General features: G+C 40.0%; 1 protein-coding gene across 1 annotated transcript; it reads left to right on the forward strand.

The window, feature by feature from the left end:
* The first annotated feature begins 200 nt into the window (after window positions 1–200).
* Window positions 201–13,981, forward strand: LOC127970689 (E3 ubiquitin-protein ligase TRIM35-like). The gene is made up of 6 exons (XM_052573374.1): window positions 201–599; window positions 866–961; window positions 7,622–7,852; window positions 7,945–7,967; window positions 8,048–8,169; window positions 13,320–13,981. Exons 1-6 carry the CDS (start codon window positions 201–203, stop codon window positions 13,826–13,828), a joined length of 1,380 nt encoding a protein of 459 aa, XP_052429334.1. The 3' UTR covers window positions 13,829–13,981.
* The last annotated feature ends 887 nt before the right edge of the window (window positions 13,982–14,868 follow it).

The raw sequence follows: 14,868 nt of genomic DNA on the forward strand, positions 1-14,868 counted from the left end.
GTAATAATACAGTGGGACACAGGAACAGAAATGTTAAAATATCGATTCTGTTCTGAGTGAGCCGATTGTTTTTTGGTTTTTTTTGATTGGTTCCAATCAAGTGTAGTCAAGCCAAGCCTTTTTGCTGTTTATGTTAGTTCACATTTATGTTAGAACGAAAGTGAAAGTAAAGTTTAGATGCTGGAACTCAGACGGTGAAAATGGATTCATCTGTAGAAGAACTTTATTGTCCTGTTTGCTATGAAACCTTCAAGGCTCCTGTTATTTTATCATGTAGTCATAGTTTCTGTAAAGAGTGTCTTCAACAGTTCTGGAAAATAAAGAAAACTCAGGAGTGTCCTGTCTGCAGGAGAAGATCCTCAAGAGATGACCCTCCGTGTAACCTTGTGCTAAAAAACTTGTGTGAGTCGATCCTGAAGGAAAGATATCAGACTAAGAGATGTTTATCAGGGACTGAAGAGGACTGTAGCTTACATGGTGAGAAACTTAAACTCTTCTGTCTGGAGGACAAAGAGCCTGCGTGTGTAGTGTGCTTTACTTCCCAGAAACACATTAATCACACAGTCAGACCCATGGGTGAAGTGGTCTCATCATATAAGGTAAGAAAATACCATAGGTTTGGTTGTCTATTTGTGTCTTTAATCTTTGTTTCTAAACTGGCTCTCAACTCTTCAGTCATATGAGAGATATACACTGTTCCCCACAAATACAGTATGTACAAAACCCAACAAACCTGTTTCAGATAGATTTCTCATGCTTAATTAAAAAACAAACAAACCATAACATGTATTCAAACAATATTTGTTCACACTGTCTCTCACATTCAATATAACTGTAACTGTATTTTCGCTTTCTTCAATTCTAGGATGAGCTCAATACAGGACTCAAGTCCTTACGAATGAAGCTTATACACAGAGAGAATGATAAAGAAGAGTGTGTAAAGACACTTCAGCAAATCAAGGTGAGCGGTTCTGATGAACACTAGCGGTTCCCAAATGGAGTGTCACACAATCTCATTTCAATATTTCAAATTTACACATGATGTGATCCATCAGCCATGATAAACATGATAATTTCTAAGGCTGTGTACAAAATCGACCCACATGCTTTCAGTAGCTTACAGTTACGGTTCAAATTCTGCCTGTATGAACGTGCAATGGGCGTCAAGCCCATATTGAGTGAGAGTGACTAATGTAATATCCAAGAGGGTGAGGTTTTATCACTTTTTGACAAAACAAGGGTTTAGTTGACAAAGCGGTTGTGAGACATGAAAATGTTCAGGCTATAGAATGCAGTTGTCACTCCCAGATAACTCTGTTGTGTGTGAACGTAACTGTATGAAGGACTTAAATACAGAACTTGACAACCATAATCTGCAGTGTGAATGCGACCAAAGACTTTTTTTTTTTTCTTGTCACACGTGTCTAAATATGTTCACCTAGGTCCATTTATGTACATAATAAGAATAAAACCAAATACTAGCATTTATAAGTGTAATACAAAAAAAAAAAAAAAAAACTGTCATCATGGGTGCACACAGGGTCTTATTATAAGAGAGAGTGCGGCTATTTTTCGTACTATGCAAAGTAATTATGGAAACACTCTAGCAGGGAAATCAACATGTTCTGTCTTTTCAGTGTGCAAAGTTTAATTAAAAATTTTAAATTTAAGTTTTCTAATATGACTCCTTTTTATTATGAACTCAAATTTATATTCAAAGTGAGCCAAGTGGATTTTAAATGCAACTTCCAAACGACAAAAAAAAAAAAAAAAAAAATAGAATAATATTTTTTATATATTTGATATAAACACACCGGTGTGATTAGATCGTTCAGTGCACAGCATCAGCTGCAAAATTAAAATCTTCTTTCGCTGGCTGGCGCTGAGCAAGAGACAGACGCATTCGTACAATGCATCATGATAACCAATCAGAAACGATTGTTGCACTTATGAATGCAATGGCCAATCAGAGATCTGCAGAAGAGTCATCACTGAAATGCGGTGTTTTGTTCACTTGTTCACTGACTGAATTATTCTCATCAGAAACAACAAAAAATGCAGATGTGCATACGAATGTAAGATATTCGTTTCGTAATGTAAAGTGCTTCAGTTATTTTAATGGGAGTTTTTGAGAGTGCTTGAACTCTTGTTAGACTGAATGAAAATGTTCTTTACTCTCTGTGAAATGAAAGTGGTAAAATAAGTAACTAACAATATTGTAATTAAAATTTACATTAAATGCAAATTCAGTTGTATTAAAAAAATAAAGAGTCGGGTTTGTATGTGTAGTTAATAGATTTGCTGCCCAAATTTGGAAGCTTTCTACGTTAACTGCAAGCTTTTTTACTCACCATGGGAGTTTTTATCATTTATTCTGGTGAGTGTGTACATTCCTCCTGACGCACGTTTGAGTGTCGCACTAGAACTGTTGGCCGATCAGATCACACACACAGAACAACGTTATCTGGACTCTTTCATTATTGTTCTCTGTTATTTTTATAAAGCTAATCTCACCCGTGAACTGCCTAAATATAGACAGAACATCACATGCCCTACCAGAGACAGCAATATACTGGACCACTGCTACACTGTTTTAAAGTATGCATTTTCACCAGAGCATCGCTGGGACTCTCTGATTACCGCTTGGTTCATCTTCTACCAGCCTAAAGGCAGAAACTCAAATCTGCTAAGTCTATAGTAAAAACTGTAAAGAGATGGACTGCTGAAGCAGAGCAAGATTCACAAGCCTGCTTTGAACTTACTGATTGGAGTGTTTTTGAGGCTGCAGCTACTGATCTGGATGAGCTTACTGACACCGTGACATCCTACATCAGATTCTTTGAGGACATGTGTGTTCCCACCAGGACTTATTTAACTTTTAACAACAACCAAACTTGGTTCAGTGCAAAGCTCAAACAGCTTCGCCAGGCCAAAGAGGACAACTACAGGAGTGGGGACAAAGACTTGTACAAACAGGCCAAATACACACTGAATAGGGAGATAAGAGTAATTCATATACTCAAACAGTACACTGACTGAACTGCTGTGAAGAGAGAGATGAACACTGAGCCGAGCCAGATAATTACTCGTTCACGAGTCAAGAACCGGTTGCATCGGTTTTCAGATCACCAGTAGTTCTTTAGGACAGTTCGATTCAATAAACCGGTTGAAGAAAACGGTTCACCGGTTCTTTTGCGCTCGACATAATAGCGTCGTTGGCGATGATTGCAAGCCTTCAGTTTACCTGGGCTCATAACATTAGCACAGAATCAGTTCAGAATCAATCACCAAAAGAATCAGTTCGGTTCAGACGCTCTGTGTGTCGGCCTGCTTCACGCTGAATCACACATGCGCAGTATCATCAGCTCCTCGGTTCATGAATCGGACGCGTCTGACAGAAACGGTTCTTGACTCATGAACAAGTCATTATCAAGTCATTATCTGGCTCGGCTCGGTGTTCATCTTCAGTTCTCTCTTCACAGCAGTTCAGTCAGTGTACTGTTTGAGTATATTAATTACTCTGGGATATTGGTTTGTTTGAACTCAGAGGGAGTGTCAGCCACATAAAAAAAGTTAACAGCTTAAGTCATTTGTGGATTAATGCGTATTGGAGACGTGAACTGTTTAAAACGATTCAGTTCGATTTGGTGAACTGTTTCAAAAAGATCCGGTTACATCGAATGATTCGTTCGCAAACCGGATATCCAGACTGCTTTTCCCTAAACAAAGGTCTATATTTCGGGGCTCCTCCTTATTAAACTGATTAAATGTAATTGAATTCAATCTAATATGGTAAATGTACAGTGTTGATCCTAGATGTTGTCATTGCGATCATAACGACTGTAACATAAGACTTCTCCCGTTTCACATTGTGGTATTTTTACATATTTCTTTTTAAATATTTTATATTTCCCTCCATGGCATATTTAAGTCCCACTTGTGTCCTAAATGTATAAAAACATCTTAGGACAAGGTTTTCACACTGACAGCTGTCTTTCTAAAACAGAAGCAACTCTGTTTATTTGGAAGAGTAAGCAACAGTAACTAAGGGAGTGGGGCTTACCAATAGGTCAACTGGAATTTGCATTGATCAAGCTGAGTTTTGGAACAGAAGGTAATTTGCATTAAAGACACTGGGAAATGGCACACCTTCTACAGTAAGTAAAATATCTCTAAACTGGTAGGACCTGTATTATATTTTAGTCTACTTCTTGTTGAGACCTGTCGCACCGAGATAATTAAAATGATACCAAACATGACTGTAAATATCACTGGTATGAGATGAGAAGGAACTCTTGCATAAGTGAGAGAGAGGTTTCCCACATTTTCTTTTTTAGTGAGATGTGCAAACAGATGTCTGTTTTGTTAATACACTTTGTGTGTATTGTCCATCTCAGAAGATCAAAGTGTTATTCCAGAGTTTAGGCGCTAAATAGGAAAAGGATCTGCCGCCTAGAGTTGATTTTGATATTCTAGGTATTATCAAATTGCCTCAGTTTTTAGAACACAGTGGAGGTAGAGGACTATAATGTTACAAGAGGTTGTTCAAATACTGAGGTGATAAACCATTCAGGGCTTTATAAGTAATAAGCAAGATTTTAAAATCTATACAATGTTTGATAGGGAGCCAGTGCAGTGTTGACAGGACTGGGCTAATATGGTCATACTTCCTGGTTCTAGTAAGAACTCTTGCTGCTGCATTTTGGACTAGCTGTAGTTTGTTTACTAAGCATGCAGAACAACCACCCAATAAAGCATTACAATAATCTAACCTTGAGGTCATAAACACATGTATAAACATTTCTGCATTTGACATTGATAGCATAGGCCGTAATTTAGATATATTTTTGAGATGGAAAAATGCAGTTTTACAAATGCTAGAAATGTGACTTTCTAAGGAAATATTGCAATCAAATAGCGCACCTAGGTTTCTAACCGATAACAAAGAATTGACAGAGCAGCCATCAAGTCTTAGACAGCGCTCTAGTTTGTTACATGCAGAGTTTTTAGGTCCTATAATTAACACCTCTGTTTTTTTCCAAATTCAGCAGTAAGAAATTACTTGTCATCCAGTTTTTTTATATAGTCTATGCATTCCCTTAGTTTTTCAAATTGCTATATTTTCAAATTGCAAGGCTGCAAAGAAATATAGAGCTGAGTATCATCAGCATAACAGTGAAAGCTAACACCATGTTTCCTGATGATATCTCTCAAGGGTAACATGTAAAGCATGAAGAGTAACGGCCCTAGTACTGAGCCTTGAGTTACTCCATACTGCACTTGTAATCGATTTGATACCTCTTCATTCTCTGCTACAAATTGATGGCAGTCATATAAGTAAGATTTGAACCATGCTAATGCACTTCCATTAATGCCGACAAAGTTTTCTGGTTTATGCAAAAGAAAGTTGTGGTCAATAGTGTCGAACGCAGTACTAAGATCCAATAGCACTAATAGAGAGATACAACCACGATCAGATGATAAGAGCAGGTCATTTGTAACTCTAAGGAGAGCAGTTTCAGTACTATGATACTGTCTAAATCCTGACTGGAAATCCTCACAGATACCATTTTTCTCTAAGAAGGAATATAATTGTGAGGATACTGCCTTTTATAGTATCTTGGACAGAGAAGGGAGATTCAAGATCGGTCTATAATTAACTAGTTCTTTAGGGTCAAGTAGTGTTTTTTTTGATGAGAGGCTTAATATCAGCCAGTTTGAAGGTATTGGGGACATATCCTAATGACAATGAGGAATTAATAGTAGTCAGAAGAGGATCCATGACTTCTGGAAGCACCTTTTTTTAGGAGCTTAGATGGAATAGGTTCTAACATACAGTACATGTTGTTGGTTTAGATGATTTAACAAGTTTATACAATTCTTCCTCCTCTATGGTAGAAAATTAGTAGAACTGTTCCTCAGGAGATCTGTTGCGATACTGTAGCTGATGGCTGCACGGTTACAATTTTAAGTGAAGTGAAGTGAAAGTGATATTCATCCAAGTATGGAGACTCAGAACAGAATTTGTGCTCTGCATTTAACCCATCCAAAGTGCACACACACAGAGCAGTGAACACACACACACACACACTGTGAACACACACCCGGAGCAGTGGGCAGCCAATTATGCTGCTGCGCCCGGGGAGCAGTTGGGGGTTCGGTACCTTGCTCAAAGGCACCTAAGTCGTGGTATTGAAGGTGAAGAGAGCACTGTACATGCACTCCCCCCACCTACAATTCCTGCCAGCCTGAGACTCAAACTCACAACCCTTTGATTGGGAGTCCGACTCTCTAACCATAAGGCCACGACTTCCCCAAATCTAATAGTATCGATCTTAGAAGTAAATTAGTTCAAGTACTCCATAAAGTCAATACTGCGTGTGCTTTTTAATGCGATCGACCAGGGTTCAAACTTGCCTTTTGCCAAACTTTTTTTTCTCTCTTTTCAAAACTCCTATGACATCGGAAATTCAATAAAAATGGAGGAAATAATCAAAAAGTCGAAAATAAAGTATCAGGTAGGGTTAGGGTTGGTGTAGGGAGGGCATAAAAGGTGGCATTGATTTATTAATTTGAAATAAAATGATAATTTACACTCAAAATAAGATTGCATACTGTTTTATAATGTAGCTACTATATAACTGAGGTGCAGATAATTATATAGTATATAGTACACATTTATTATAGCACAGTTTTAATGTTTAAACAATGTTATATGCTTGAACTGTTGTAGTATGTCTAGATTTTATTTTAGGCAAGTAGCAAACAATTGAATGAAACAAAATTAAATATAACAAATGTGCCATTATATACAAAACTGAAATATTTTAATAGCTGAATCATAAATATAAGCTGTTTTGGGTGAAGGGGGAAAAAGACCAAGGCCGGGTTTCCCGGTAACAATTGATCTTAGCGCTCAAGAGCATTTTCTACGAGTCATTTTACAATCATTCGTTATTGTTTCACATGCATTTCGGGCCAGGGTCAGACTAGGGCCTAAATTTTAGGCCCGTGCAAGGCTCTTCACTTAAATGTAAATAGCATCCATCACTATTTACACGTAGTTCAAATAGGCCTGCTAGAGATTGTCTTACTATAGGGAGACAAGATGGACTGTATTACTTATTATTGGAGTAAGTGTAATGGCTAACTCACATCATGTGTGCCTTAATAACCAATCACATTACAGCCTTGATGTCATTGAATCAAGTCCCTCGAGTATTCTATGCCCATGATTACTCCAATGTTTAAACAGTAAATTTGAGCTTAGAGTTTATTTAACTGCATATGACAAAGCTATAAAGTTATTGTTTTTAATGAATCATCGCTAATGTTTTGTTATAGAGATTCACAACACTTACTATGCCAATGATCATTCAAATCATTCAAGTAAAATTATGTATTTAATATTGTGACGTTTCAGGACATTTTATTGTGTAATTAAAGTCATCAACAATAAAATTTCTGAGGTTAATTCATAGATTTTTTTATTTAAAAGGATGCACAAAACTAATTTAAGCATTTAATTGCAACACTTTTCACTGTAGGGTTTTAGATTGAAGTTTAAAAAAGGAAAATTCTCCATGCAAAGATAACTGAAGTGAATGTGATTTGATTTCAGTCTCAAGCTAAGCACACAGAGCATCAGATTAAACAGCAGTTTGAGAAGCTTCATCAGTTTATCAGAGATGAAGAAGAAGCTACAATCACTGCACTGAGAGAGGAAGAAGAGCAGAAGAAGCAGATAATAAAGAAGAAGCTAGAAGAGATGAACATACACATCTCTGCTCTTTCACACACAATCAAAGACATGGAAGAGATGATGAAAGCCAGTGATGTCTGCTTTCTAAAGGTCTGATTTCAGATTATTAATTGATAGATGATTGATGGATTGATGGATGATTGATCAAGCTCTTGATAATCGATGGTGTGTTTGTTCTGCAGGATTTTCCAGTCTCAATGGAAAGGTGAGTGATCTGCTGGTGTCTCTGGTCTCACTAATTCTGACTTAAACCCACTGCATTTCTGATCCTGAGTGTTCTTCCAGAGTCCAAATCTCATTACAGCCAGATCCACAGACGCCTTCTGGAGCTTTAATTAATGTGCCATGTTACTTGGGCAACCTGCTGTTTAGAGTCTGGAAGAAGATGCAGGGCATTGTTCAAAACAGTGAGTATGCAGAAAATCTAGCTGTTAAAGGTACAGGATGTAGGACCTGCCACTAGAGGGCGCACTACCAAAACAATAACAATCGCGTGGTTTGATGACGCTAAGAAGGAGCGTGGAATGATGGGATTTGTTGTCTTCTACACAACCGATGACGGCCATCAATCAGACGGAAAGATAAATCATGGATTACCACTTTTTCAACAAATATATACACTTGTGTACATTTAAACACAATAATTGGCCATACATAGCAAACGCAAGTTCAACGATTTGCGTGAGTAGATTACACACAAAGTCAATGCAAAGACGCAATCAGACTATGGATCAAACGCGTCCTCTCACAGGTCTGTAGATGCAATGCCCGCATTTGGCTTGTATGCCCCATTATACTAATCTTGTTGATCGTTATAATAGCATACGTTTTCTGTAAAGATACTGATCAAAACAACTCACCTGTCGAGTAAAACACCAGCGAGATCGGCATCGATTTCTAGTTGAAATTTGTTGCAAAGCTCTCTCCATCTAGAAAATGCAACACCAAAATTGATCCACGCTCTTTCTCTCCTCTTGTCCCAAATTCTTTGGTCGTTTGGTTGGCACGTACGCTTACATTTACAGGAGCTGTCCTTGTCGACAGAACCAGCGGCAGATGGTAAACAGTAACTATGTTCCATAAATAAGTAACACAATCAACCATAAAAAATGCAAGAAGAAGTAAATAAGGAACTGCTTGAAGCAAGCTAGTGGTTTACTGGATGCTAGACACTACTTTCGCATTTGTCCACGACACTGTTGTCATGTGGTTTCTATGTCAGTAAAGGCGGTAACAAAGTGTAACTAACGTCATTGACAGGCGACTGCACTGCCTCGTGTCACTGTTTAGAATTAAAATTTTCTCATGATTTACAAGTTGTTGAATACATTAGAGATTTTGTTAGTAATCAGCTGGACAAAATATATAACATTAGCCTAGTGGTTTTTGGATATTTTACTGCAAATATCTTAAAAATTTTATCTTTAAACTTACCATAAAAATGACGGATTTAGGAATATTGACAGATTTTAACAGTAGAGCATAGCAGTAGCAGGACCAGGGTCATGGGTTCAAGTCCCAGAGAATGCAGGAACCGATCAAATGTAAACCTTCAATGTAATACATGTATGTCGATTTGATTAAAAGCTTTTACCAAATTCATACATTTAAATTGAATAAAATATAATTTATTTTCCAGGAAATAAACTTTCTCAGATTAGAGTGTAAACTAAACGAGCCAATGCATATTGGCATGCAATTATTGCATCCATCTGCAGCTGATCACAGTGTGAGTGTAAGAAGGCAGCAGGTGCAATGCATACCAGGTTTTCGATGAGGAGCTGAACCAGTGACCCGGCCGCTCATTGGTGGTACAGCAGGGGACATGACATCTCCGTTTCCTCCTTCAGTGAACAAGGGTTACCATACGTAACTGAGACATTCCCTTTCAGTCAGTCACTCTTGATGTCACGTCGGATGACCGATGAATTGGGATTCCTACCAATGTGCCATGGATGCTGTCCCTTCCAGTGCCCCGTGCGAGCCACCTGTGCCCCTTTTTGGTGTAGGCTGGGGCCTAGGTGTATATGTCCGTTTAGGTGTATATATGTCCGTTTAGGTGTATATGGAAAATTTGAGATTTTTGGTGATTGTAACCCTCTTGGGAATGGCAGAAGTCTGCCGCGGAAACACGAGCTCTGAGGCTATACAGTGGACTTTACACAAATGGGATCCACTTAGGTTTCACATATGGAATTCATCCTTCATCATCGGTTCTCAAGTATTCAGTGAGTGAAGGCCTGGTTCTGAATGCTCCACCACATCTGGCTGCAGAGAGGATGGAGGAGCTCAACAGGGTCTACAGTACGGACACTCTGGAGTAGTTTTAGCAAGCTGACACTAACCAGGGTCTCTCAGTGCCACTACCCATTTGAGATTAGAACACAGGAGGATACCAGCTCCACACGAAGTCTAAAAATATCTTTCACCACCCAGGAGGATGCAATACCTCTAGCTGAGTGAGCTCACAACCTGAATGGGCAGGACACACCCTGTGCCTGATTAGCCAGGGTGATGGAATCCACAATCCAGTGGGGAATCCTCTGCTTAGAGGCTTCCCCTTCTGCCAACCTCTGCAACAGACAAAGAGATCTAAGAGGTCTGAGATCTTAAGGCTTTGCATCTCAGGTCTCGGACAGGACTGAGCAAAGCTAGGGCTGGGTCTGCCTCGTCCGGGTAAAACTTGCAGGTTCACCACCTGATCCCTGAAGGAAGTAGTGGGAACCTTGGGCACAAAACTGGGCTGTGGCCTCAGGATTACCTGGGAGTCAGCCGGCCCAAACTCTAGGCATGAATCATCGACTGAAAATTTGTGCAGGTCCCATACCTTCTTAATAGACACCAGTGCAAGCAGGAGCAGATATTTCAATGAAAGAAACTTTAGCTCGACTGAGTGCAAATGCTCAGATGGGCCCTCAGGGAGACAACCTTCGTTCCAGCTCTTACTGCAAAAAGAAAAGCACGCCCCTGATGGAGTCGCCACTCTCCCCGGAGCATAGCACAAGACAGCTTATGGGCTGTATGGTTGAGCAGGCCCGGAATGTGAATGGAATTAAGTGAACTCAGAACCTTTCGACTCCAAAAGAGGCGGTTGTGGGCAAGTTGCGACATGCAACAGAAGCGAAGACCACCTTATTGGTTGATGTATGCAACGGTCGCTGTGTTATCCATTCGGACTAGCACGTGCTTTCCCCCACAGTGCCCTTTGAGATGGTCCAAGGCAAGGCGTACCGCTAAGAACTCTAGGCAACTGATATGCCAGTGCAAATGGAGGACCGTCCATACCCCCGATATTACATGCCCATTGTTGTGGCCCCTCAGCCAGTGGTGAAGGCATTTTGTATTTGTAAACCACGGCATCCTTTGAGACCTGTTCCAGGGGCACTCCTGCCTGGAGGAACGTAAGATCTAACCACGGGGTGAAGGTTTGGTGACAGGCCGGTGTAACTTGGACCTGGTGAGTGAATGCTTCCATGCCTACCTCGGGACTCAGCCATGAAGCCAGTGTTGAAGCTGACTCATATGCAATAGCCCTAGTGGTGTAAGTGCTACTGCAGCTGCCATATGCCCCAGGATCCTCTGAAACAGTTTCAGTGGTACCGCTTTCCTGCCCTTGAATGGGCAGGGAAGGGAACAATAGCCACTTCTGTGACTTTAGTGAAGACACGGGGATACAGGGACAGCCCTCTCAAGGAATGCCGTTCCTTGTTACAATGAAGTAAGCGCTCTAAAACCCTTTCCTTATATAGGCTGGAGTGGGAATGGCTCTATTGCATCTTTTGCCAGTATGACTGAGATTTCTGCACACAAGACAGGAGCAATCAGCCACCTTAACTGTCATGAAGTGGACACCACTGAATTTGGGCGGACATCAGGCAAACTGAATTGCAGTGGGGCAGTGAGGTGGAAGGCAGGGACCCAACTTGGGTGGCTTGTGATCTGCCTGAAGTAGGGTCTGAGTGTGCAGTGCTTACCTCCTTCCACAGGTTGGCAGAGGGTGCATGAGTAGGGCCATTGTTGACGCTCTCAGACCACTAGCTACTGCCGGATGGCAAAGGAGGAGGATAAGTGAGGTCTGTTGTTGGGCTGTCCATGACTCTCCATGCCCTCCTGGGATCCAGAGATAGAGAAAACTGCTCTCATGTTGAGATTTTCCAGTTTCTCCACCCGGCCTTCATCCGGAGGAGGCTTCACCATCCCCCAAAGAGCAGCTTCCTCCCTCTCTGTGTTGCCCATTCCGGGGCCTCTCACTCTTCCACTCACCACCAGGTTTGACGGGGGCCAGGACTGGTGGGACAGCCCAGCTCCATGGCGCTGCTGGGGTGCTGTTGCCAGCAGATGGGTGAAGGCAGCAGCTACCCACCTGATCAGGGTGTGATTTACCTCAACAGTCAGCTGCTACCTACATTGTACTTTAGCATGACAATGATGTTGTCACTCTGCTCCAAAGCAAAAAGCTGGTATGCATTGCACATGCTGCTGCCTTATACTCACTCTGTGATCGTCTGCAGCTGGATGCAATAATTGCATCCCAATGTGCATTGGTTCCTTTAATTTACACTCAAAGTAGATTGGTCTATCGAAGGGGGTATCTCAATTTGTCAGTCATCCATTGTGATGTGGAGAGTGACCAATTGAAACTGTGGACCCATACTTTACACCTTAACCCACCCTTAAACTTACCCATACCTCCAACCCTCTCCCTAACCTTACCCCTATCCCACCTCAATAGCAGCAAAAGTGTTTAACAATACAATAAGAACACAATAAGTACATTGTACTTATTTTTTATGTAAGTACATAGTAGTTAAGGCCACCTAATATAAAGTGGGACCTAGCATTGTTTTTGGCATGATAAGATTTATTATAAGTGCATGTAAGCGATTAAAATTGGGAAAATTGGGGATGAACAGTTCTGATTTGTCTTTATATATTGGTTGGCAAAATTGAGCAAAACAGACAACATTGTGTCTGAAATAACACAATATTAAATTCTTAATGAACTTTTGTATAAGATGAGTATCACATTTGCACTCGTGTGATATTGCACTAAGCCTACACCTCGTGTGATATTTGTTAACTATGTGATGTAAATATGAGACAAAATTTCAAACGGGGCATTTTGCCCCATATCTTGAATTTTAGGGATATTCTCTAGGCTCCATCACACAGTAAGTTGTTGCCCTGCCTCATATTAGTAATCAATCGACTGTATAAAATGGCAGATGATCCACATATGTCTGGGGCGGGGCAAGTGCGTTAAATGTGTTAACAATTTTAAAACATTATTTTCGCCATAATTAATATATCTAATTAACATGTTAAATTACCAGCCCTATTTATTATAAATGTATTTTAATACATTTTATTAAATATGACAACAGTTTTGAGATTACTTTAAAGACTAATAGACACATTTGAGGTCCTCACTATGACGTTTACATGTATTTATACACGCAAATCTTTAGTGATAGAATAATTATAATTAATATATGTACAGTTTATTATTTATCAATATTTAAAGGTAATTTTCTTGCTGATTGTTTTCTTTCATCAGCCCCTGTGATTCTGGATCCAAACACTGCTCATCCATGGCACATCCTTTCTGCTGATCTGACTAGTGTGAGAGGCAGCTGGAACTGTCAACCACTTCCTGATAATACAGAGAGATTTGACATCTATCCATGTGTTCTGGGTTCAGAAGGTTTTAACTCAGGAGCACACTGCTGGGACATTGAGGTTAATGAGTGTCCATACTGGTGTCTTGGAATAACTAATGCATCAAACCAAAGAAAGGGATTTGGTTTCTTTAGGACTGGTGTCTGGAGTGTGCAGCATGGGCTCTTTGAAGCAGCTGGTTTTACTGTTGAACAAAGACTGGAGCGTGTTAGAGTTTATCTGGACTATGACAGTGGAACGGTGTCGTTCTCTGATACTGTCACTAACACACATATACATAAATTCACAACCACCTTCACTGACACTGTCTTTCCATTCTTCTGTTGTTATGGAACTTTTCCTCTGAGGATCTTACCATTCAATAGTTTGTCAATGTTACACTTGTAAGTTTGTATGTTCACTGGTTGTGATGAATGGGTCAATATTTATAGTCAAAATATAAAATAAAGCAAAAACTAAGAACTGTAATAACCTTGCCCTGCAATATAAAAAACTGTACCAGCTGCAGCTTCATGTTCAACTAGCAACACTGTAATATTACTTTTGGACATTTATTTGATACTTTAGGTGGGTGTGCTTCCTGGCCAAGTTTGCTTTTGCTCTAAGGGTCTTTTTCATCATGCTGGAATTGTTTTTTTGTTTTTTTGTTTTTTTTTAAACCCTGTCATTGAGTACTCACATTTCATTTATTTAATTGTGATATTAAAACATGCATCACTGTAAAGAAGAGTATTTGCTATAAAAAATATGTGTGTGTGTGTGTGTGTGTGTGTGTGTGTATATATATATATATATATATATATAACATCAGTGGAACCCATGTTAACTTGTATAAGAGAAAATGCTATCAGAAATAATGTTTGATTAAATATTAATTTAATAAAAATAAATTAAAAACTTAGCAGCAAGCGCAAATTACAAGGCCAAGCAGAGAAGAGGCAAAATGAGAAGCTAAGCATGGCATGAAGCATCAGACCAACTGAAACAATGAGTAATTAACTTATAGCAACTTATAGCAACAAAACAGCACCACTGCAAAGAAGACTCCACCTCCTCCCGGTGACCAGGTGATGACGCTGACCCCAGACAGCATGAGGAGATCCTTCAGCAGGATCAATGCAAGCAAAGCTACGGGTCCTGACAACATCCCTGGGCATGTACTGAAAGTCTGTGCAGCAGAACTCATTGATGTCTTCACAGAAATTTTCAACATATCACTGAGTCAGGCTGTTGTTCCCACATGTTTTAAAACTACTACCATCATCCCAGTTCCAAATAAGCCATCTTCATCCTGCTTCAATGACTACCGTCCTGTTGCACTTACCCCCATCCTTAATGAAGTGCTTTGAACGGCTAGTCATGAACCACATCAAGTCTGCCCCCCAACACCCCCCCCCCCCCCCCCCCCCCGGACCCCTTCCAGTTTG

This window comes from Carassius gibelio, chromosome B13 (genome assembly GCF_023724105.1).
Source record: "Carassius gibelio isolate Cgi1373 ecotype wild population from Czech Republic chromosome B13, carGib1.2-hapl.c, whole genome shotgun sequence".
Lineage (NCBI taxonomy): Eukaryota > Metazoa > Chordata > Actinopteri > Cypriniformes > Cyprinidae > Carassius > Carassius gibelio.

Excerpts from the sequence above, each read along its gene's own strand:
- LOC127970689 (XM_052573374.1), top strand. The coding sequence starts at position 201 with ATGGATTCATCTGTAGAAGAACTTTATTGTCCTGTTTGCTATGAAACC. Across the intron at positions 962-7,621 it reads AGACACTTCAGCAAATCAAG|TCTCAAGCTAAGCACACAGA; the intron begins GTGAGCGGTTCT and ends ATTTGATTTCAG. Across the intron at positions 8,170-13,319 it reads GCAGGGCATTGTTCAAAACA|CCCCTGTGATTCTGGATCCA; the intron begins GTGAGTATGCAG and ends TTCTTTCATCAG.